Raw genomic sequence first — 24,741 nt, 5'->3', positions numbered from 1 at the left:
ACTGCCTTGTGATGTGCAGCAGCATTCCTCCTCTAAATATAATGTGTGCAATGACAGCCAAAGAGTTTAATTTTGGACTCACCGGACCAGACTAAATTCTCCCAGTATTTACTCATGCAGTAAACTGGCAAAGAGTCCATGGTTGAATGTGGTACTAATTACTTTCTTGCTAATTTCAGATCTTTGTAAAGCTCACTGTGAGTGGTCATTTGCTTTCAGACAATTGTTTTGATTATTTTTTAACTTCTCTGAAATCTTGCTCTGCTCATCTGGTAAATGTATGCTCTTCCCACCATGGATAATGACCCCAGTGGTGCTTACTGGAAATTGGAAGTTTAGAAATACATCTGTAACAAATGTCACCAGAGTTTTTTGCAACAATCATGTTGTAATGGTCTTAAGAGAGCTCTTTGCTATTACACATAATGAGAACCTTATGGGCTTACAGGTCTTTTAGAGGATGGAAAAATCGCTTTCTAAATGTGGACAGATTTCCGTTGGTGTCTTGACTTTTCGAACCTGATTTCCTTTGTGTTCATTACTTGTTCTGTGTCATTCCATTTTGTTACAAATTTGAGTGTCTTATTTGTTGTGATTTATTAGTGTGGATGTGTGTATGTGTGGATTACTTCAATTGTTACTGACATTTGGTGTGAATTTTATGTCAAGAGAAAAATGCTAATGTATTTAAGACTTTGGTCAGTTCATATTTGCACAAAATAAAATAATTCGCAACAGATCCACAATGAAATCAAATGTGCAGGTGAGGTAAGAAAACCTTAACGGACGTTTCTTAAATCTCACTACAGCCAACATAAAATAGCAAAAGGAAAAACCCAAATTGACACATTGGGTGTAACGTAGAAAAATTAACCATGGCAAAGAATAAAAGGGGAAACAAAAGTAGGAACTAATAAATAAATAAAACTAAGTATAAAGCCTTACAATAAATAAATTAAAACAAATTTAAAAAAATTTCCCCAGTGTATCTATTGCAGAGGATATCTGTCACACAGCTCAGAGCTGAGCAGATAGACAATCATTGCAGAAACAGACCGCCTTTACAAGCCTCACAATGGTCCCTGCACTCAAAACTATAGTGTTAAAAACAACACGTGTTAAATTTTAGCACATGTGCTGAATCAGCTCAGGTACAAGGCAACACAAATATGTGTTAAAATGTGTTATTTGTGACACAGATAGGAAAAATGTGTTTTTATAGAATAGGTTGTATTAAAACTTGAAATGTCCATTTTTTGGAAACTGTAAACAAATTCATTTCATAAACCAGAATCAGCTCCATGTCAATTATATAGCACAAGTGTTTTGAAAAGCCCAATAACACATTCTAATAACCTGCAATCAATTCACTTAAGATATATTATTTTCCTTTATAGACCCGAGTCACAAATAGCTGCATTCTTCTTACCTTGAAAGTTATTCAACAACTTTTTCCCTATAACCTCTGTATAAAAAGGTGAGGGGAGCAATGTACAAAAAAAAACCATAGCAATAAAATTCTTTAAACAACGCGATGTAATTTACATAGACACTTGAAATGTATTTAATTCATAACCGAGAATGAGAAGAGCAGAGAATGTTTATTTCTGAAATTTTGATTATTCTGGTGAGCAGCTCAATAAGAAAAGTTTGAATATTAAATCAGACCAATTAAAAATTATTTTTTGAATACAGAAATGTTAAATTATGGCCATATTAAAGCCAACACAATCATCAGGAGGGTTGCTGATTTTACTCTTTACCAGAAGACAGTCACTGACTCCTTCCACATGGAGGGCGAGTCACAAAAGGTCATTGCAGAAGAAGTTGGCTGTTCACAGAGGGCTGCATCCAAGCATATTCATGAGAAGCTGAGTGGAAGGAAGAAGTGTGGTAATAAAAAAATGGGTAACCCCAGCCTTGAGAGGATTGTGAAGCAAAGGCTACTGAACAGTATGGATGAGTTGTAGACAACAGATAAACTCTTATGCTCGAATGACTTGCACCAACAGGGGGCAGTAGATACAGGGGTTGGACAATGAAACTGAAACACCTGTCATTTTAGTGTGGGAGGTTTCATGGCTAAATTGGACCAGCCTGGTAGCCAGTCTTCATTGATTGCACATTGCACCAGTAAGAGCAGAGTGTGAAGGTTCAATTAGCAGGGTAAGAGCACAGTTTTGCTCAAAATATTGAAATGCACACAACATTATGGGTGAAATACCAGAGTTCAAAAGAGGACAAATTGTTGGTGCACGTCTTGCTGGCGCATCTGTGACCAAGACAGCAAGTCTTTGTGATGTATCAAGAGCCACGGTATCCAGGGTAATGTCAGCATACCACCAAGAAGGATGAACCACATCCAACAGGATTAACTGTGGACGCAAGAGGAAGCTGTCTGAAAGGGATGTTCGGGTGCTAACCCGGATTGTATCCAAAAAACATAAAACCACGGCTGCCCAAATTACGGCAGAATTAAATGTGCACCTCAACTCTCCTGTTTCCACCAGAACTGTCCGTCGGGAGTTCCACGGGGTCAATATACACGGCCGGGCTGCTATAGCCAAACCTTTGGTCACTCATGCCAATGCCAAACGTCAGTTTCAATGGTGCAAGGAGCACAAATCTTGGGCTGTGGACAATGTGAAACATGTATTGTTCTCTGATGAGTCCACCTTTACTATTTTCCCCACATCTGGGAGAGTTACGGTGTGGAGAAGCCCCAAAGAAGCGTACCACCCAGACTGTTGCATGCCCAGAGTGAAGCATGGGGGTGGATCAGTGATGGTTTGGGCTGCCATATCATGGCATTCCCTTGGCCCAATACTTGTGCTAGATGGGCGCGTCACTGCCAAGGACTACCGAACCATTCTTGAGGACCATGTGCATCCAATGGTTCAAACATTGTATCCTGAAGGCGGTGCCGTGTATCAGGATGACAATGCACCAATACACACAGCAAGACTGGTGAAAGATTGGTTTGATGAACATGAAAGTGAAGTTGAACATCTCCCATGGCCTGCACAGTCACCAGATCTAAATATTATTGAGCCACTTTGGGGTGTTTTGGAGGAGCGAGTCAGGAAACGTTTTCCTCCACCAGTATCACGTAGTGACCTGGCCACTATCCTGCAAGAAGAATGGCTTAAAATCCCTCTGACCACTGAGCAGGACTTGTATATGTCATTCCCAAGACGAATTGACGCTGTATTGGCCGCAAAAGGAGGCCCTACACCATACTAATAAATTATTGTGGTCTAAAACCAGGTGTTTCAGTTTCATTGTCCAACCCCTGTATATTAACAACCCAAATGTTGAATAACAAGTCCCATCAGAAAAACAACAAAGAAAGACAAAAAACTTTAAAAAAAAATGTCTGTATCTTTTTTTTCTATTTTTGGAAATTAATAGTTTTAAAGTTTTAGAATACTATGTACACACTTGATCTTTAGACGTTTCTGGTTACGTTCCATCCTGTTTTCAATCATTTTAAAAAAGACAATTGAATGATGTTGGCCTCTTATCCTCAAAGAACTAAGCCTTCCATTCTGCCTGGGAATCTTTTTTAAACTCTGAGTGCAGCTTAAAGGCAAAGAACAAAAACACACAAAAAAACATACTGAAAAATATGGTGCAGTCAGTAAATAAAGTGTGGGACACAGCAAACCCACCAGACTTAGCATGTCCAAAAACCCATGGTTATTTGCTTAACATTTCTGCAATAATGTTGGATTTTCATTTAAAAAGTAATTACAGCAACCTTTACAGATGTATGAAAGTTGAAAAATATTACAAAAAAATTGGACATAATGTATGCAGTTCACAAACATTACTGCTAGAATATTTTCTTTGCGTCAAACATGTAACAAATGCTTTCCCTGTATGGCTGTCGGTTGGTACCGCGATCAGATTTGGGACAACACCTATTCAATCAAACAGGCATGTTATTAAATACAGTGCATACAGCCTGCATGTAATTCAGAGAGGTGATGTGTCCTTTTTCTTTTCTTTCAGCATTCAAGCATGGTTTATGATTTATAAATAGTAAAATTCTATTTCGGTTTAACTCGCTCTGGCCACTGTGGTTCTTAATATTCTTTTAGTTGCTTCTTGAGTTTTATTAACTTTTCCCTGCACTACCTTTTTGATACCTTCTCATTTCTCCTGGTCCCATGGCCAATCAGTAAACAGCAGTCTGTTCATGTCACATGTAGTCCCTACTCAGCCCCGGTTGGGACCAAAAAAAGTAGGTACCAGTACAGAAAAAAAAAAAAAAAAAAAGTCAAATTATGAAAATGCTCACAAAGCTGGCCAAGCAGAGTGGAGCCGGCCTACACAGAGCCAGTGGAAAAGGTGCATAAGGGACCCGAAAATGTTAGTAAATGCCAAAATGGCATCTCTTAGAAACTATGAAAAAGTTGCCTGAAAATGAGACAATTTAAATGACACACTTGATCAGGAATTACTTTGACTTGAAAAATATCCCAAAAATTGTACAATAAAAATTATGAAATATTTACTTTAATACTGTTACGAAGAATCCTTCATGAGGACTAGTAGATTGAGGCACGTGACGTCGCCCGGTACGGCGGAGACGGGGTCCCACCCTGGAACCAGGCCTTGGAGTGTGAAGCGGCTGGGATGAAGATCAGCTCCTCCAAGTCAGAGGCCACGGTACTCGACCTGAAAAGGGTGGCTTGTCCTCTTCAGGTTGGAGGGGAGTTCCTGCCTCAAGTGGAGTTCAAGTATCTCGGGGTCTTGTTCACGAGTGAGGGAAGAATGGAGATCGACAGACGGATATGTGTGGCTGCCGCAGTAATGGGGGCACTGTGCTGGTCCGTTGTGGTGAAGAGAGAGCTGAGCCGAAAAGCGAAGCTCTCGATTTACCGGTCGGTCTATGTTTCAACCCTCACCTATGGCCATGAACTTTGGGTCATGACCGAGAGAACGAGATCCCGGATACAAGCGGCTGAAATGAGCTTCCTCCGTAGGGTGGCCGGGCACTCCCTTAGAGATAGGGTGAAGAGCTCAGCCATCCGGGAGGGGCTCGGAGTAGAGCCGCTGCTCCTCCACATCAAGAGGAGTCCGTTGAGATGGCTCGGGCTTCTATACCGGATGCCTCCTGGACGCCTTCCTCGGGAGGTGTTCCAGGCACGTCCCACCGGGAGGAGGCCCAGGGGACGGCCCAGGACACGCTAGAGGGACTATGTCTCTCGGCTGGCCAGGGAACGCCTTGGGCTCCCCCCGGAGGAGCTGGAGGAGGTGTCTGGGGAGAGGGACGTCTGGGTCTCTCTGCCGAGTCTGCTGCCCACACGACCCGGTCCCGGATAAATCGGAAGACGACGAGTACAAGTACGAGTACTGTTACGAGCTACTCTGAATTGTCATACCTTCAAAAATATGTAGTAGAATTTTTACATATTTGTACTGGATACAAAACACACAAACACAGTTTTAGTTTATTTAAAAATTCTAGATGCATTTAATAGGAATATTTACCATTTTTTATAGTTTTGAGGACCATGAAAATGCAGCACATGCTTTGCATAAAGAGATCCCACACTTGACAAACTTGACTAGACTAGACTCAAGATTTCACTTGCTCCTCTTTTTTATTTAAACCAGCAAAAAGGAAGACAGGAAAGAGAAAATCTCCCAAGTAAACTATAACAAAAATAAAAGTAAGCAAATACATCCTAGTTTGAACTATCAGTTTCTTTTGCATGCGAACTTCAAGAACATCAAGCCTTTCTTAGTGATTCTTAATGCTTTTAGACCAGTGTTTTAGTAAGCAAAATTGACAGTATTTTAACTAATATTTATACATTTCATCAACTTAACTAAAAAAAGTAATTTTCTTTCAGCTACATAGGTTAAACAAAATAAAGTCAGATCTAATCTTCAGCAGACTCCAATATAGACATAAGTTTACAGAAAGCCTTTTTTATCCTAGGTCCTTTTCCCCATGAGTCTGATAGACTTGCATGTGAAGTGCTCCTTTGGTAACAGATTCTGCTATCTTCCGTTCAGTTGCACACCAACAAATGTGTTGTTCACATATTTTGAGTTCAGGATGTGTGCTTCTGGTCAATCCAGATTGCCCTAACCTGCTGAGACGCATTTGGGAGCAGCACACATTCTCACAACAGAAAGGGTTAACGTCTTCGATGCTTTAACCAATCAGAGTGCTCTTTTGTATCACGTGTTCATGTTTGTGTTCATGAACATGGCTGATCTTCAACTCTTCTGTTGGATGTGGTTTTTAAGCCTATTTTTCATTTTACTGATATCGGCTAAATGCAGTTATAAAGTTTACACTGAGATTACTTTGTCTGTGCTTAGAATTGCTGCAATAATTGCTCTACAGTTGTGTTTCTCGTAGATTATTCTTGTAACATATTGTGTTAAACATGCATAGAAAGCCATTAAATATTGTCAACAGCAAGTAAAACTTTAAAAATAATAGTGTGGTTACAGCTCAATAGAAGCTGTATGGAAAAAATAACAAAAACTGCAAAAGAAACATATTTCATCTCATTTGGGATGCGGAGTAACAAAAACTAGATGGTTGATGGCGGAAAGCAGTTAGTTAAATGTTACGGCAGATAAGCACAATGTCTGATCACAAAGTGAAAGGTGCATAAGGCAGGTACAACAGTAGTGGGGTCATGTCAGGCTAAAATATGGCATTAGACCAATAACACATAGTAGTCATAATGCAGTCCTAGAATCTGAGGGGAAGGAGGGGTACATGGTAGATGCTTCATAGGGAGGGGGAGGACTCATCACTTGTGATGTGGTGCCCCAGCTTTGCGGGTTTGGGTTTCCAAATGCTTCAAACCCAACCCCACCAGGAGGAAGTGGTTGTCCTTCATCTGGCTCCCTGCTGCTATCTTCAGGCAGAATGACAATGGGGAGCTTTACCTTTGGGTCTGTAGCACATTTGATATCAAGGTACACCTGTGAGAAAAAAGGTGGAAAAACATGCATTATCTGCTTAGGTTAATTTCTTTACAACCTGTAGATTCCTGATTTTTACTCATGAGATGGTTAAAGTCACCAGTAATTTGTTTATGATTTTTTATTTATTTATCAATAAAGATTTTCTTTGTTTTTGTATCTGTAAAATAAATGAATGTTTAAAATCTTATTCTTCTAAATCTTGCAAAAGCTACATTGGTTGTTTGCAGTACTGAAACATTAATGTTCTAAGTAATGTTAGCATTTCCATCATTATGTGACAGGTTACTGATTCTGTTTTCTTTAAAAATTGCATAAAAACAAACAGACATCCATCAGACAGTGCGGTCCTACTGGTGAAGCTTACCTTTATCCTGTACTCCAGTTTTAGAATGGAGCAGTTCAGAATAGACAAAGGAAGCTCTCTGGGGATGGTGATCATCTTTGTCACCGTTGCTTTGCCAGAGTGCGCTTCAACAGCGTCGGCCTTCTCCTTTAGGATAGTGTGTGTTTCAACTTTCCTATGGCCCTGAGCGAAGAAGCTCTTCTTCTCATACAGTTCAAATTTAGGTTTGACTGTACGACTTGAGGCATTATTGATTTTGATGGTGACATATAAGGTTTCACCTGTAAAATGGAGATACATATTCAGACTGAAATATATATATATATTTCCGGGCTTTGTTAACAAGGCTGGTGGCAGATGGGAAAAAACTGTTCTTGTGGCGTGAGGTTTTGGTCCGGATGGACCGCAGCCTCCTGCCAGAGGGGAGAGTTTCAAAGAGTCTGTGACCGGGGTGGGAGGGATCAGCCAGAATCTTCCCTGCCCGCTTCAGGGTCCTGGAGGTGTACAGTTCCTGGAGCAACAGTAGACTGCAGCCAATCACCTTCTCAAGGTGATTGGCTTTGGGATTTACTTTTCTCACTTAAACCATTCAATTGTGGTCTTCAGATGTGGTCTGTATAAAGTGGAACTGCAATGCTTTGGTCTGAACTTCTTGCTATTGTAGCTCCACAGGCTTCTCTTTTACCCCTGTTCTGAGGTGCGTCTGAGAGTAACTCGTTTTGGTGCCGTCTCTTTAAACGCTATTGAGGCGCTTTACACCCCGCCCCCCCTATAGGTCAAGGTGCGCTCCACTTTAATCCGTTCAGTCATTTTTAAAGTTTGATAACAATTATCTAGTGGTACAGAAATGGGGTAGAAAAGACAAAAATGGCAAAAACAATGCAAAACTGTTTATATAATAATACTATTCAAAACACGCAGTACGGTTATGGCCTCAAAGGAGCTAAGAGCAGCACACAGCACCAACATAAGCAGAAGGCACTATTGTTCTGCTATCAAAACAATAGCCAGGACGTCATATCAACACAATATTTCCATGTCTAAAATAAAGTTTGTTGTCCGTCGTTTCCATAGACAGAAGGAATTTACCCTTTAATTAGATGAAGTCTTTCACCAAATTTTTCTTGATACTGGTGGAGGTTGTTGAAGATTGTCCTTAAGGTGCTTCGAGCAAACAAAGAGGAGTTTCCCCACTGATGTGGGTGCATTTCCATGAAAAATAAAATTTAACCAGGCATTCTGAAGAAGTTCTGATGCTGGGGGATGGTGTAATAAATTGTTGGGGTAATATACCCAACAATCGAACATTTAGGCATATCCACTTGCAGCTAAGGCATACTTGAGCTTGGACTACAAAGCAAGAAATAAAAATGGCAGATACATGAATTTGATTAGCCGGAAGAAATAAATGTAAGAGAAAACTGAACGGATTGAAATATATGACCCACACACAATATAAAGATATCTCCACAGCACCTGGAGAGCCTAAATTCACTACTACAGACCCCAAGTACAAAACAAAATGTATTTAAAGGCTAAAAATGTGGATTTTGCAAGATATGTCCACTGTAAGGTTGGCCTGCTTTGTCATTCCAAACCCAGTTTTGATGTAAGTCAATTGTATTTATAAAGACCATTTCACAGAAACAAAAATGCATGAACATCCATATAAAGAGAGGATAGACATTAAAACACATTAGAGTTTAATGTTTTTGTGATTATTCTCCTGTTGACCAGAGCTGGCTTTGCTGTTGATATACCCAACTGTGACAAACGTTTCAACCACCTGACCTAAACTCTGACCTTCAGATGGAAAACAAAAAACAGACGGCATAATTGGAAATCAATTAGGCTCAAGTCTATCGTACACTAGAAGCTGCAGAAACACCAGTGACAGTGTCCACAGACAAAGATGTTGTTTGTTGTACAGTCATTCCATCCTGGAAAAAGAGCCATTTAAATGCTTTTTTAAATGCACAAATTTATATGTTATGATGAGTGGAAGTAAACTTTAAAACAAGTTTTGTCTAAACCAGACTACTTTTCCTTAAGTTGTAGGCATTGTTTAAGTGCAAAGGATCCAAATCAAAGGTATAAAAAATATAAATTTGTTGAACCTTCCTCTTCCAAAACCAAATATTTACCAAGTTTGTATCCCATCTTCTTTGTATAGACATCCATCGAAACATTACCGGAGCTAAAGGCAAGGGTTTTATCCTTGCTTTCATGTTGAGGAACCTGAAAAAGCGATTTCACTTGAATAAACATTATAATACTATCTTGTCATTTCCCTAAACAATGTATAAGTGCTGCACACAACAAATTAGGATTCAGTTTCAATTTTTCTGTTTCTCACCATGAGTCCTGGTGTATCCATGTCTGCTTTGGACACAAACATGAAGTGGGTTTTAGCTTTTTTTGTCAGCTTCATTGACTGTTTGAGCTCTACCTTCAACTTATGAACAATTCTGCCCACAGTTGAATGAAAAGAGGATGGCATTTTCCTGTTAGGTAAAGTAACAAATAAGGGTCACAACCTAAAAACAAACAAGAGCTAAAAAAATAAACCAAATAAAAGACAATATACCTATCGGGTATCTGAAAGCTGAAAGGAAAAACATGCCTTCCTTTCCCAATGACTTCATTGTCTGGAAAAGGACCATCAACCATTAACAAAGCACATCAACAGTTCAATAATTAGGAGCATTACATGTTATTTTTTAAATCTAAGTGAATACTTTACCATCTTGTCTTGATTCCCTTATCATATGATGCTTCACGCTATAGTATTTCTCATTGGACCAGTAAACATGAGTTTGGTTATTGCCGTAATGCTCACTCCAGCAAACCCTTGCTTTCCCTTTAGCAATGAAAAGAAGTGACCGAACGTTTGTTTCTTTGGAGACCTCCAGGATGATCCTTCCATTTATCGTATCTCCATTTGTAAAAGTGTTTCGGCTGTTGATGGCGTCATATTCAATCTGAAGGTTTTTGATGGTCATTTTCAGCAGAGTAGGAAGCATAAGTCAACACTAGCTAACTAAACGCAGCCGTTCTGCCGCATTTATACCTGATCACAAACTGGTAGAACCTGAGAAACCGGTTTGTTTCATCACATCTGATGATGAAAAGTTTCTTATCATACTACATACTGGATGGGGAAATCAAACAAACCTAAAAGAAAATTCCTGATATAACAAGGCGTAATTAGAAAGGAATGTTAAAGCTCAAATGGCACACTGCTGTAGCAAAAAGGTATGTCATGACAAGCACTGTGACAATGGGGGTGGGGGAGTGGCTGTCTACACTACAGCACATTTGAATAAAAGTATCTCAGTAAACTACTTCCTCTCTGACACTGTGTATTGTAAAGACCATTTTAGAATATGGATAATCTTTAGAGTAAGAGACCTGTTCTTTTAATAAAAAAAGCTTATTTTGAAACCCATTGAATCACTGATGTTTTGGTGAAAAAGAGCTAGAAGGGGAAAATGAGGAGCATCAGTTTTAAAATCATGTTCACTAAATCTCAAACACACAGCAAACCTGAAGTCAATTCTTATTAGAAACATATCAATTTATTATAAGTTATGGCTCTGTACAATACAAATTTCAGTTGCATATTTTAAATAAAGATAAAGCTAAAGAACATCAAATAGTCTGTAATAAACCTTATGTCTACATAAAGTGTTACCTTTGGCTTTATATTTCTCATCCTTAAAAGCAACAGCAAAGGTATTTAACATTTACTGGCAAAATCATTCAGAGAAGGGTACGTTCCATATGTCTCATAGGGAGGAGGAGGTACAGCAGGCTGATCCCCTGCTGGTGGTTGTGGAGGTCCAAACCCCCACACAAGAGGGTGTGGATTCCCATAGTTCCCATATGGCCCATTTCCAAAGTCAGAAGCAGCCGATGGTGCCGTTGCCATAGCGGGGACCTGATAGGCTGGGAAGATGACGATGTCGAATTTGATTCCTGTGTCTGAGTTATACTTCACATCAAGGTAGACCTGGAGGTGGGTGGGGCCAGAGTTTATTTTTAAAACAACATCTAATAAGGAGAATGTCGTTATATATTCAAACTATTTAAATGTAACGATTTGGGATAAACAAATAGGATTGAGCTTTTGCTATAAATTGGAGACTGGTCTTTAAAAGCAGGTGCCAAATTTCTAAAGGTAAATTTCTATGCATTTCTATGGTCTGTTAATCCTATGCTTTCCCACAACGGTTTACTATTCAGTCAAATTTCTGTTGCTCTTTATATCTAAATAAATCATCTTTATATCTAAATAAATCATCTAGAAATAAAAGGTTAAATATGTTTAATATTTAACCTTAACACATAATTAAATATAGTTTGGAATCACTTGTTCCCTTATATTTGCTCCTTTTGAATGAGCCACTGATCAAACTGTGGCCTGGTCTCATATATTCATGTTGTGTAAATAAGGCACTCCTTTGGTAAACACCATGAATAATGAGATAATGAGTGGTTAAAAAGCATTGAGTGGACATACAGGTCCTTCTCAAAAAATTAGCATATTGTGATAAAGTTCATTATTTTCCATAATGTCATGATGAAAATTTAACATTCATATATTTTAGATTCATTGCACACTAACTGAAATATTTCAGGTCTTTTATTGTCTTAATACGGATGATTTTGGCATACAGCTCATGAAAACCCAAAATTCCTTTCTCACAAAATTAGCATATTTCATCCGACCAATAAAAGAAAAGTGTTTTTAATACAAAAAACGTCAACCTTCAAATAATCATGTACAGTTATGCACTCAATACTTGGTCGGGAATCCTTTTGCAGAAATGACTGCTTCAATGCGGCGTGGCATGGAGGCAATCAGCCTGTGGCACTGCTGAGGTCTTATGGAGGCCCAGGATGCTTCGATAGCGGCCTTTAGCTCATCCAGAGTGTTGGGTCTTGAGTCTCTCAACGTTCTCTTCACAATATCCCACAGATTCTCTATGGGGTTCAGGTCAGGAGAGTTGGCAGGCCAATTGAGCACAGTGATACCATGGTCAGTAAACCATTTACCAGTGGTTTTGGCACTGTGAGCAGGTGCCAGGTCGTGCTGAAAAATGAAATCTTCATCTCCATAAAGCTTTTCAGCAGATGGAAGCATGAAGTGCTCCAAAATCTCCTGATAGCTAGCTGCATTGACCCTGCCCTTGATAAAACACAGTGGACCAACACCAGCAGCTGACACGGCACCCCAGACCATCACTGACTGTGGGTACTTGACACTGGACTTCTGGCATTTTGGCATTTCCTTCTCCCCAGTCTTCCTCCAGACTCTGGCACCTTGATTTCCGAATGACATGCAGAATTTGCTTTCATCCAAAAAAAGTACTTTGGACCACTGAGCAACAGTCCAGTGCTGCTTCTCTGTAGCCCAGGTCTGGGGAATGCGGCACCTGTAGCCCATTTCCTGCACACGCCTGTGCACGGTGGCTCTGGATGTTTCTACTCCAGACTCAGTCCACTGCTTCCGCAGGTCCCCCAAGGTCTGGAATCGGCCCTTCTCCACAATCTTCCTCAGGGTCCGGTCACCTCTTCTCGTTGTGCAGCGTTTTCTGCCACACTTTTTCCTTCCCACAGACTTCCCACTGAGGTGCCTTGATACAGCACTCTGGGAACAGCCTATTTGTTCAGAAATTTCTTTCTGTGTCTTACCCTCTTGCTTGAGGGTGTCAATAGTGGCCTTCTGGACAGCAGTCAGGTCGGCAGTCTTACCCATGATTGGGGTTTTGAGTGATGAACCAGGCTGGGAGTTTTAAAGGCCTCAGGAATCTTTTGCAGGTGTTTAGAGTTAACTCGTTGATTCAGATGATTAGGTTCATAGCTCGTTTAGAGACCCTTTTAATGATATGCTAATTTTGTGAGATAGGAATTTTGGGTTTTCATGAGCTGTATGCCAAAATCATCCGTATTAAGACAATAAAAGACCTGAAATATTTCAGTTAGTGTGCAATGAATCTAAAATATATGAATGTTAAATTTTCATCATTACATTATGGAAAATAATGAACTTTATCACAATATGCTAATTTTTTGAGAAGGACCTGTATATACAGTACATGGGCTTGATCTCACGAGAGGAATCATTCTTAATGTACGCCAAAACCTTCAGTCCTTCCCCTGTGATTCAAAGAAAATGGTCGGAATAGCTGGTATAAAAATATTCCAGAAACACAATTTTTTAGAACTTTGATAGCATCCTACCTGGGAAGAAGCCTGACTTTTCAAGCTTTACATCCATGGCGACAGATCCTGAGGTGAAATATTTGATTTTCTTATCCATAGATTCATGTTGGGGTTCCTACAAAACAGTTCACTTAATAAATGCAAAATATATCTACCTAGAAAACAGTTAACATTAAATAAAAAACAGTCATTCTCATGTCTGGAAAGCTTGCTGAAACTTGTCCAGGGGTGGGCAACAAAAATAATATTATTTTAGCCATCTCACCAAGGACCTAAAGGGCACATGTGCAAAAAAAAAGGTGTAATTTGCTCTTTTGAATGTTAAAATTTTAAGCTAAATGCCAACTTCATGGTTACTATGGTTACTATTTGTACGTTTCTGCAGTTATTCACCTGTTAGCAACACTCAGAGGGTATACTGGCAAATGTTTAATGTTGTTAAAACAATAAGGCAACACACCAGAGAGACAAGGGGAACGATTATAGATCCACAGTATTTGTATACAACTAGATAAGTGGATATTAAAGTTTATTGAAAGAGGTGCAGAAAATACCTTTTATTAACAATGACTTCAACCCAAATAGAGAAAATTGCTAAAAGGACAACATAAAAAAAAAGACTATGTTGAAATTCCAGGAGGATCTTCTGGCCCAAAATATCAGCTACTTTAGCTACTTTAGGTTTCTTAGGGCAATCCGATTGAAAATGTGCTCGGGGCCGTAGCTGGTCTGAGCATGACATGTTGAGGAGCCATTTGTCAGCTGGGTTAGCCCATAAACGCCGATGAACAAGCCGACATTACGGCACATTTTGCAGCAAGAGATTTACCAAATGAAACTGAAGCTACTGACTGCAATCATTTAGCCAAAGCTACCAAACAATGAATGTTCATAGGCAAACAGGAATCATTTCCTTCAATCAATGCACAAACTATTTGTGCAAATGCAACTAACTAGCATTGTGGCAGGGTGGCCTGCTTCAGTGCACAATTCATTACTTCCAAAGACATTTCCTCATGTGCACTCAATTCCACATTGATTCATATATACAAAATAAATGTGCTCAGAACAACAGTATGTGTAGGCAGATTCAAACATCTGGATTTTTGTTTACATTTTCTCAATTTAAGCATAAAGCATGTTTCAGTTCGAAATGCATGCCAGTCTTTGTACATTAGGCCCCTGACATCTAAACTGACACAACATGGCATGAATGCAAAACATACCATTAGCCCAGGGACTGGGTTCAGGTCTCCTTTTCCCACAAAGTTGATCACAGTTGATTCCTTGCTGTCCATCCTCATTGATCTGCTCAAAATAGCCTCCAGCAAGTATATAATTTTACCGTATGCACCTTTAAAGGAAGAGGGGATATCCCTAATGAGGAACCACAGAGGGCCAGATGATGGTAAGAATCATGCAGTCAATAAAATAAATTTTCTCTAAATGGTTTAATGCTAGACAGACAAGCTAAGCAGTGACAATTAAAAACCTAGGAAAAAAGGAACATCAAATGGTATAGTGATATGATCTATGATTGGAAAAAAACTCAAGTTAGTGAGTAGAGTAACATATTTATAGAGGTTCCAAAAGTAATATCAGTGTACTTATTTACACCCACCACAGCATGTCGCAAATAAAGGTCTTTCATTTAAATTATTTTGATAGAATATTGTTGTTTTCATGCATTTAGAAGAAATGAAAACAGAGTTATTTCTTACTGGAGAGGGAATTGAAAGGAGAAGAGGTACACATGGATTCCTGGAGGCACGACGCTGGAGTCTATCAAAGAATAACAAATAAAAAAAAACATAAAAAAGACTATGCAAACACAATTTAATATTTTTTTTCAGGGAGGGTGGGGGTGTGCGCCAGACATCTGATTAAAATCTAACTCAAGACCTGTATGGGAGAGAGGGTTTAGTAAACATTTCATTAAACAGTCACACTCAAAGATGTGCAACTGATAATGAAAAGTGCTAGTTTCCTTGAATGGGATAAACCCAGAGCAAAGCATTGGTCAGTGTAATAATTCTAGAATGAATCAGGTTATCACATAATAACAAAACAGCTCGGTGCACATCATTTTATTTCCATTTATTAAAGAACCATGTAGACTAAAACATTGCAAATTCTCACACAATCTTGACACCATTGACTACTTGATGGACCAGGTGACAAACCAGTTTGCTGAGACCGTGATGATAAACAATGTAGAACAAGGAGAAAGGATGAGATATTTAAATGACATAGAGCGGGTTTGCTTTGATGCATTCCTATTTTTGGCTATAGCTGATCACTACTTACATGTGAAGCATGTATTTAAGTAGGCTGCTAATGATCACAAATTCTCATGGCCATTTATAAGGAGGACCAATAATGCCATAATTAAGAGTAAATACAGAAACAAATGACTCAATAAAATAGTTACTGGGCCAAAATATGGCTCAACATATAAATTAGAGTGACATTAAAGATAACAAAATAATAAAAAGAAGATTTTCTCTCAGTTAGAGTGAACAGGATAAACTATCCAGACTAACAGTGCTATCTACCAACAAATCCATAACGACCCTGACTTCTAGCAACTCCTTGTCAGAACCAGGCAGCCATAATGAGACTCGGCACTTACTTCATAGAGGCTTGACCTCAGCCAATAAGAGAAATCTGCAGGGGTGATACTGTTGCAGTTGGGAAGGAAAAGACAATACAGCAACCAAAGAATGTAAAAAAGAAACAAACTAGTTACAAATATTTTTGGGTGGCAATTAATATGAAAGAAATAAAAGGGGTAGGGAAAACACAACAGCAAGAAATTAACCTGTATTAAATAAACAAAGGAAACTTATTAGGCCTGAAACAATCAGATTAATCGTGATTAATGAATTATTCTTTTAAAGAAAATCCAACGATCATTTATTTCCAGTCCACACACTTTTCAGTTTTGGATCGCTTCATGGAACACACGGTAGTAAAACTTACCCTTGAAGTACTGCCGCACGCTGAAGTACTTGTCTTTGGAGTGGTACACCTTAGAGGCCTGACCCTGGCCCTCAGTCCATTTGACTTCAGCTTTCCCCTTGAACTTGATGTAAAAGGAGTCGATCTGACAGTCCTTGGTCACTTCCAACGTTACGTGACCAGAAATTACGTCTCCGCTCGTAAAGGTGTTGCGGTTATTGAGCGAGTTATAAGTAATTCCGAGCTTCTTTAACGTCGACAACATGATGAGTTAGGATTTTAACAAAACTCCAAAGGAAATGCAAGATGTGGAAACCAAGCATAAAAATTAACGTCTACCCTCGTTTTACAGCAGGAGGGCGTGTCTGTGCTATTATTGTGTAAGTTCTTTATCTTTGTTTCCAGATTGCACAATTTCATTGTTTTTACAGCAGGGAATAAAGTTAGTCCTCACAGATATATCAGTATTTATTTAAAGTTTTTATTACATGTGCACATGGGCTTTTGTTTTACATTTTAACCTGTCACCACTAGTGTAAAAGTGTAAAACTAAAATGTTAACATGCCGGTGTTAAGAGCTGTAACTGTTATCTGTCTATAAAGCTTGATCACATGAATAAGCTTTAAAATGACAGCAGAGTTGGTGTGTGTTAAACATTAAACATTAGGCACCGATCAGTGTTTAAAATGGGTTAAAGGAACTGCGAACTGACAATCTATCTATCTATCTATCTATCTATCTATCTATCTATCTATCTATCTATCTATCTATCTATCTATCTATCTATCTATCTATCTATCTATCTATCTATCTATCTATCTATCTATCTATCTATCTATCTATCTATCTATCTATCTATCTATCTATCTATCTATCAAAGGAATGAGTAATTATGCAATATAAGATATGCTTTACGAGCTTATCCTGCAATTTCCTTTGTCATTATAATGAATACTTAATTTTATGTTAATGTTTATGTTTATGTAGACACACTGGATTGGTCAAAGAGAAATGTGGCTCCAGAGCCACAGACTGAAGTCCACTGATTAAAGCTGATTGTGTGCCGAGTACATGCCTAAAAATCATTTGGTTGTTTTCATTTTATCTATAGTGTTCACCAATAAACAATCACATAAATCTGACAGATTTATGTGATTATTGTACAAAATATATACAACAGATTATATTATGTGTTTACATTGTAATACCTTATAAAAATCAGGTTAAGGCTGCCATTAACTGTCAACCAAAGCCCCCTAGTGGCAAAGATCTATATATTTCTCAATGTACGCACAGTTTTACATTGAGCTATGAATAGCTTTAGGATTTGCTTCCATAAAAGAGACTTCAACTTAAAGCATTTGCCAATGTTTACTGCAAAGGATTAAGTTACAATTTAACGTTGAATTATGATCTCATATTAAAGAAAAAGGGATGTATTAAAGAAATGATGCAAATGTACTACCTTTTCCATTTTTATAAATCTTGCAATTGATAATCTCAATCTAATGAAAATAGCTTTGTGTGCTTAAATGCCAAATCTGGAACATATTCATCATATATTAGTCTTTCCAACACGTCTCAGATGTTATCTTATCTTCAGACTATAAAACGCTCCTCGAGCAAATAACTACACATGATCTATCTGTCACAATTGTTTTATTGTCACTCAAAATAAAACTATTGTGAAAGTATTGTAATTTTAGCTACTGTTTATCTATAAATACAGCAGGAAAAGCTATTTCATACAAACAACTGTACTGATAATAGGTTAGAGGTACCTCTAGATTAGCACATGACACAATGTGGAACACTGGAAAAAAAAGGCATACAAGGCATGGTAATTAAGGCAGGGGTTGTATGATCAGAAGTCAGAGAATAAAGATACACACACCTCAATAATAACTGAACCACATGACCTTCATAAATTATGCAAGAGCTCCTGGATGAAACAGGGTACTGAGAATTATACAAAATGAAATTTTGGAATACAATGTGTTATTTTGAGCAAGAAACAAGGGTGTGGCTAAATTAAATCTAATTTTCAGTACAGGTCACTGAACACGTCCCTTCATGCTGTGTTAGCTGCATGGCTGGCAGGGCGTGTTGCTGCATGCTACAAATGGCCTTTCACGGTGGGGTGTGTTTTAGACATTTACACATGTAATGTGTAATTTAAGTGTCTGACAATTGCTGGAAAGAATGAGCGTTCAAATGCAGAAACACTATTGTTGTGTTTCTGCATTCAAATGTTGTGTGTGTCTTGTTGTGTATTTAAAGGGGCAGGTTGGTAAACCTCCCTCTTTTGTAACAAAAAAACTGAAAAATGCTTTCTTTTTTATTCTTACTCTAAATAATATAAAATAAGTAATGTACATGAATAGATGGTTATTGAGAAATATGGGATAAATTCACGTCCTACCTACTTTTTAATAAGGGCCTTGAGACTTCAACCTAAAGAGAATGCAATTTTTTTTATCCTGGAGTGGTGGCATTTTTAAGCATAGTATTGTCTGCTTTCACTAAAAGAGTAACCCATTGCTTGTTAACAAAAAGAACAAATTAGTCAATCACATGACAGCAATTCGATATATTTAGGTATCTAGAAATGATGAGGAAGTTTACAGCAGTTTGCAGACGTTCAATCCAAGCTGTAGAATCAGAAACAAAGGGAATTGAATTGATGTTAAATAGGTCACGCTTGCTGGTGCAAGACGCACAGACATCACGTCATGAAGCAACAGACTCAACTGGGTGCCTCTGCTGTCACCTAAGAACATGAAACTGAGTTTATAATTTGAACAATCTCACCAAAACCGGACAGTAAAAAATGAAAATGAAAATTGTAATTAGCAGTGCAAAAATATTTATTTCTGAGAATTAAGCAACATTCACAAATAGATGTTGAAATCTTTTATTTAATGAAAGGAAAACCTTTCGAACCACAATTAATGAGTTTATTTCTGGAACCTTTATGACTTTTTAAAAGTGCTCCAGCTAGTCTGGATTTTGAAATCGGGGCTATTGATGAAACTCAGAATTTACAAGTAAAAGATCCAATTTAAAAGGATATTCTAGTTGTATTTTTCTGACTTGAAACACAAGAATTCTACCCTCTAAAACAAAGGTACCCAGTGACATTTGGCTCAGTGTTTTTTTTTTTTTGTTAGGTATAGATACCAGAATGTAATGTAAACACCATGAAAAGGAGTTCAACCACCACCTGTCATAAATGTACCAAGGTTTTAGACAGCTAGGCAAGAAAACCAAAAAATATTCAATTATAATCAAATTATTTAAAAGGAGCAAGCCATAAAAATCTCATAAAAATAAACGCAACACAGACTGAAATGGAAAATTAAATAATTAAATGTGACCACCTGAAAGACATTTTTATTATAGTAGATAATAGGATTGTCACAGGATTGTCTGATAATGCTGTGACAACCTTTAAAGAATCTGTTCTATTTTTAAATGTCTCATTGTCACAGAAAAACACACTGGAGGGCAGTAATTTTGTTTCTTCTCTTTCTAAATTGTTTCTCTTGTTCATAGGGTTACTTCCTCATTGCGTGGTGCATTAGACAATGTAGCCCCCTTGAAAAAGAAGGTGTCGGCGTCTGTGAGTTTGCTGTGTGTTTGTGTTTGCCTGCTGTTTACTCTGCTTGGTCACTAGATGGTGTTGGAGCTCACAGGTGCAGAGGTAACAGGTGTTTCACATTGGCTAAATTACCTGGAGGTGTATAGACTGGAAGCTGCCAGCATTTCGACGCCTGAGTATTAGCCACCAGTGGTAACAAACTCTTGTCAAGCTCTAGCGCTTGCCTTCTTGTTTCGTCAAGTACTCTGATTAACTCAAGTGTGTCCTCCTCTCCAGGCTGTTTCCAGACCTGACTGAGATTCAAGCTTGTTTCTAGACTCTTTTTAAAGAGTGTTCTTTAGCTTCTGGATAAGGATTCAAGTCTCCAGTTATCTCCTGCTAGTGTTGTCAAAATGAGGCTTTTTGAAGCATAGAATCTTTTTGAACCATTGTGTCATAAAGTGGTTCACTACCTGAAGCGTCATTCAATTTCCTTGGGTGACATCTACTGGCAGTACCAATCGTTGCACCAAATGAAGCCCAGCGAATGTGATCCACCCCGTGTAAATAATAGCACTTATGTATGTATATATGCGTGTTGTACATGTGTTTTTAGTAACCCATTAAAGATTCGGAGTAATTAACCCATAAAAAATTAATAATTTAAAAACAATGTGAACTGTAGGGGATTACAGATGAAAAATAGCCATTAGGCTAATTCTGGCTTCTTTAACTTGAATTGTCATATGTTTTATGAAATTCCACTCTCCCATTGTAAATAAATAATTTCAAAAAATAAAGAAAATAATAAAGAAAAGTAACTTCAATTTAACTTACAAACATTTCACTGTCATTCTTTCTAATTCTGCATGTATATCTATGTAATGCCTCAGCATTGATGAGGTATTATTATTGTAGCGACCCCGTGTAAGTTATACTGTGAGATGTGCTAGTTTTCTTGAAGGTGGAGGGAGAGTAGGAAGGGGAGCATAGAAGAAGAGAGAGTTCCGGTTAGGCGGCTGTTAAGGTTATTTTTTTTAGGCAGTCTGGGGTTGCTCGGTATTGTTCTTACAGGCGACTGGCCTGCTAGTTGTTGGCGTGGTTACGGCCGACAGTAACCCATCCTGTAATCAATAAAAGGACTGTTTACCGAAAGCTGCGCTGTTACCTGGTGGATATCACATTATTATTTGTCAGCAGCTGCAGGCAAAGCAAACACTGCACCTGTAAAACCAAGATAACAACCGTTCGGCACCTCTTGCATAACATGATACCATGACTATAACACTACTGCATATTATAGGCTACTTGCTTTCTAATAAACACTTTGAATGTACATGAATTTATTAGGTGGCACCAAATCGAAATATTCCCACACTTGGGAACGCTTCCTAGATGGTTGCTCCATGACAGAATAATCCACCAAAACTCCGAATATCCAAAAACAAGAGCTCTTCGTAACGTATAATACGTGTAGAACGGGGATGTGAACCGGGGCTTGAGAGCATCTTAAATACACTGAATCGCGCAAAATGTTTGAAACTCCGTCAGTCAACTCGAAGCAGCCAGTTGACTCTGTCCTAATGAAACAGTGAGGTGGTTCACACGCCTGTGACATCACATGAAGCAAAGCTCCGGCCCATTGCTTCACCATAACTACCTTGTCGGGTTTGAAGCCTCGGTGTTAAGGGTAACATCACTATCTCCTCCGGATCAAGTTCAAGCTGGCAGCTTCCTGGCTCTTCGACCATCCGGGTCAAGTAATAAGCAGACCCTGTCCACCCTCCAACCAGCTCTCATGCATGTACCTCCGACCTGTGCTCGACACCATCTTTCTTCACTCATCACACAGTCCTGAATCAAAGCTTCTGAGGATCTACCCTTGAGTGGCTACCCCCTGGAAAGATCTACCTCCTCAGAACAGCTCCTGTGTTGCGCTCTCAGACACCGCATCTCTCATCCCTCTGGCGTCTCAACTTCCTCCCCCAGTAAGCATAGAAATCAGCTGGCTTCACAAGTAACTGGTCTTACCCTCTCTCCCATTTTCTGTGTAGTTGGTGATTTACCGGTCCAGGAGCTCAAACCCTTATCACTCCCGTGAAAATAAAACTTTTAAACTTCCCGTCCATCTCCTGAGTATTATTCTGCATGTGGGTCAGATCTATAACAAACACTATGACAGAAGGTAACTATTTGTAGGAGGCTGGCTCCCTGGTTTACTGCAGAGCTGTATACTTTAAAGCACAATGTTAGAAAATTGGAAAGAAAATGGCGCTCTAGAGGACTCCTACTTAATCTGGAAAAAAATATATATATATTTTTTTATGTTGTATAAAAAGAGACTTCGCCAAGCTAATCCAATTTATTTCTCATAATTCATAGAAGAGAATAAAAATAATCCTGTTTCTTTTTAGTACAATTGCTAAACTTACTCAGAGTCAAAGCTCTGTTGAGACGCCAATTCCCTTAGCTCTCAGCAGTCATGACTTTATGGGATTCTTCCAAAATAAAATTGATTCAATAAAAAAAATAGCTGGCATACTCCCAAACATGATTACTTCATCCTCAGTAAGTGAGACAGCATTTGGAGATAACTGTGGAAGCTAATCTGTGTTTGGACTGTTTTGATCCTGTGGAGATTCCTGAGTTATCAAAAATATTAGCTTCATCTAAACCTTCAACTTGTATGTTAGACCCAATCCCAACTAAATTGGGATATCTATCTATCACCACCCTCATTTTGGATATTAATTTATCCTTAGTAGATGGATATGTACCACAAGCTTTTAAGGTAGATGTAATTAAACATTTACTTAAGAAACCTTCGCTTGATCAAGATGACTTAATAAATTACAGACCTATATTCAATCTTCCGTTCCTATGACTTGTGTCTGCATGTTATACAATCAATCACAATATTCTCTTGGAAAGGCTGGAACATGCTGTAGGGATCAGGGAAACAGCACTAGGCTGGTTTAAATCTTATTCGTCTGACAGATTCCAGGTTGTTTATGTAAATGATAAGTTCTCTTTACACTTCAGGGTTACCTGTGTAGTACCACAGGGTTCAGTGCTTGGGCCAATACTCTTTACTATATATGCTTCCAAAAGGTAGAATTATCAAGCAGCATGGGATAAATTTCCAGTGTTATGCAGATGATACTCTGCTTTACTTATCCATAAATCCTGATAAGCCCATCCAGTTAGATAGACTACTGGCATGTCTTGAAGACATAAAGACTTGGATGACTTTACATGTTCTGCTTCTAAATTCAGACAAGACAGAAGCTGTCGTCTTTGGACCGGAGTCTTTGAAAAAGAAAAGGCCATTATTTCAGCTTTTAACTTTTGTGTTCTCTCTCAGTTTTTCTCTTGCTAGAAGCTGCATCTGGTCTGGCTCTGTTTAGCTGTGGCACCTTGTCATGATCTGCCTGTGTTAGGTTTTGAGTTTGAATTCCTAGTCAGTTTTTTCTTATGTTCTTCAGTTTAGGTTCATCATTTCATACTTGTGCTCGGTTTGCTCCTTTGGATTCCTGTGTTAGATGAGTTATTTTATATGTCCTTACAGCTCTGGTTCCTCCCTGTTTATTTTTGTTCACTCAGATGTTTTGCTATTCCCGTGGATTCCCTGCTCACCTGTTTTAATTGGCTTCCCTATTTTAGTTGTCTTACTCTCTCCCTCTCCTCAGCTGCTTCTGATCCCCCCCTAATTATTTCCCTTGGTTCATTGGTCTATTCTACCCTGACCTTTACCTGCTCCATGTCTGTTGTTCATTCTGTAACAGTCTATGTAAGTTCTTTTTTGGTTTTACTATTATTATAATTAAAAAGCTGTGCAACTCACCATGTCACTCACGAGCACTGTTCTCAACGTCGGTCCGACAAGAACACAACATTATATGACACACCTTCCTGAAGGCCAGCATCGGCTGAGCTGCTGCTGCCAACAACCTGTCTTTCAGTGTTTAACCCTGTCTCTCCTAGACATAGCTATTGGCTGATCTTCTACTGTGACTAACTGTATGTGCTCTCTCTCATACTCTAGACTTGAAAACTGGCTCAGAGTAAATCTGCATTTATGTTTTACCATTCTTCCCATAGAAAGTAGATCAGTGCTTCTGTTTTTTCTGTGTCGCTGCTCAGTTCTCAAAAATCCACAATCGCTCATGACAGATGGCCGCTCACACTGAGCCTGGTTCTGGTTCTGCTTGAGGTTTCTTCCTGTTAAAAGGGAGTTTTCCTTTCCACTGTTGCTACATGCATGCTCAGTATGAGGGATTCCTGCAAAGTCAATGCAAGCGACTTTCCACTGTCTCTACATACTCATCCAGGAGGAGTGAATGCTGCAAGTCACTGACTGGATGCAATCTGCTGTGTTTCCTTAGATAGAAAACTATTTAACCAATTTGAATAATAAACTGAATCCGACTGCACTGTTTGATAGTTAGGATTAATTGAAATGTGTGTACCCGACTTGAAATCTGTGTGATTCGAATGAATGGACTTGGTTAAGTGCCTTAAGACAACATGTGTTGTGAACTGGCGCTACATAAATAAAACCGAATTGAATTGAATTGAAAAATTAATATAACTGGATATGATTCAGAACTTTGCAGAATGTCCTGTTACAAAGTGTCCGGCCGGACAGTTTTGGTTTCGTTGAAT

At 38.7% G+C, this 24,741-nt stretch overlaps 2 protein-coding genes across 2 annotated transcripts; both read right to left on the bottom strand.

The window, feature by feature from the left end:
* Nucleotides 1-5,458: 5,458 nt before the first annotated feature.
* Nucleotides 5,459-10,385, bottom strand: LOC124878282 (arrestin domain-containing protein 3-like). The gene is made up of 6 exons (XM_047382147.1): nt 10,050-10,385; nt 9,894-9,954; nt 9,663-9,810; nt 9,451-9,544; nt 7,328-7,587; nt 5,459-6,960 (listed from the first exon to the last, which is right to left on the bottom strand). Exons 1-6 carry the CDS (start codon nt 10,327-10,329, stop codon nt 6,712-6,714), a joined length of 1,092 nt encoding a protein of 363 aa, XP_047238103.1. The 5' UTR covers nt 10,330-10,385; the 3' UTR covers nt 5,459-6,711.
* Nucleotides 10,386-10,906: 521 nt separating this feature from the next.
* Nucleotides 10,907-16,778, bottom strand: LOC124877905 (arrestin domain-containing protein 3-like). Its single transcript, XM_047381541.1, has 7 exons — nt 16,517-16,778; nt 15,256-15,316; nt 14,761-14,911; nt 13,553-13,649; nt 13,408-13,468; nt 11,454-11,457; nt 10,907-11,390 (listed from the first exon to the last, which is right to left on the bottom strand). Exons 1-7 carry the CDS (start codon nt 16,758-16,760, stop codon nt 11,046-11,048), a joined length of 963 nt encoding a protein of 320 aa, XP_047237497.1. The 5' UTR covers nt 16,761-16,778; the 3' UTR covers nt 10,907-11,045.
* Between the last annotated feature and the right edge of the window lie 7,963 nt (nt 16,779-24,741).

The sequence above is a fragment of the Girardinichthys multiradiatus genome, chromosome 12 (genome assembly GCF_021462225.1).
Source record: "Girardinichthys multiradiatus isolate DD_20200921_A chromosome 12, DD_fGirMul_XY1, whole genome shotgun sequence".
Lineage (NCBI taxonomy): Eukaryota > Metazoa > Chordata > Actinopteri > Cyprinodontiformes > Goodeidae > Girardinichthys > Girardinichthys multiradiatus.
The sequence above is the reverse complement of the archived record's forward strand: the minus strand, read 5'-3'. Positions and strand labels throughout refer to the sequence as shown.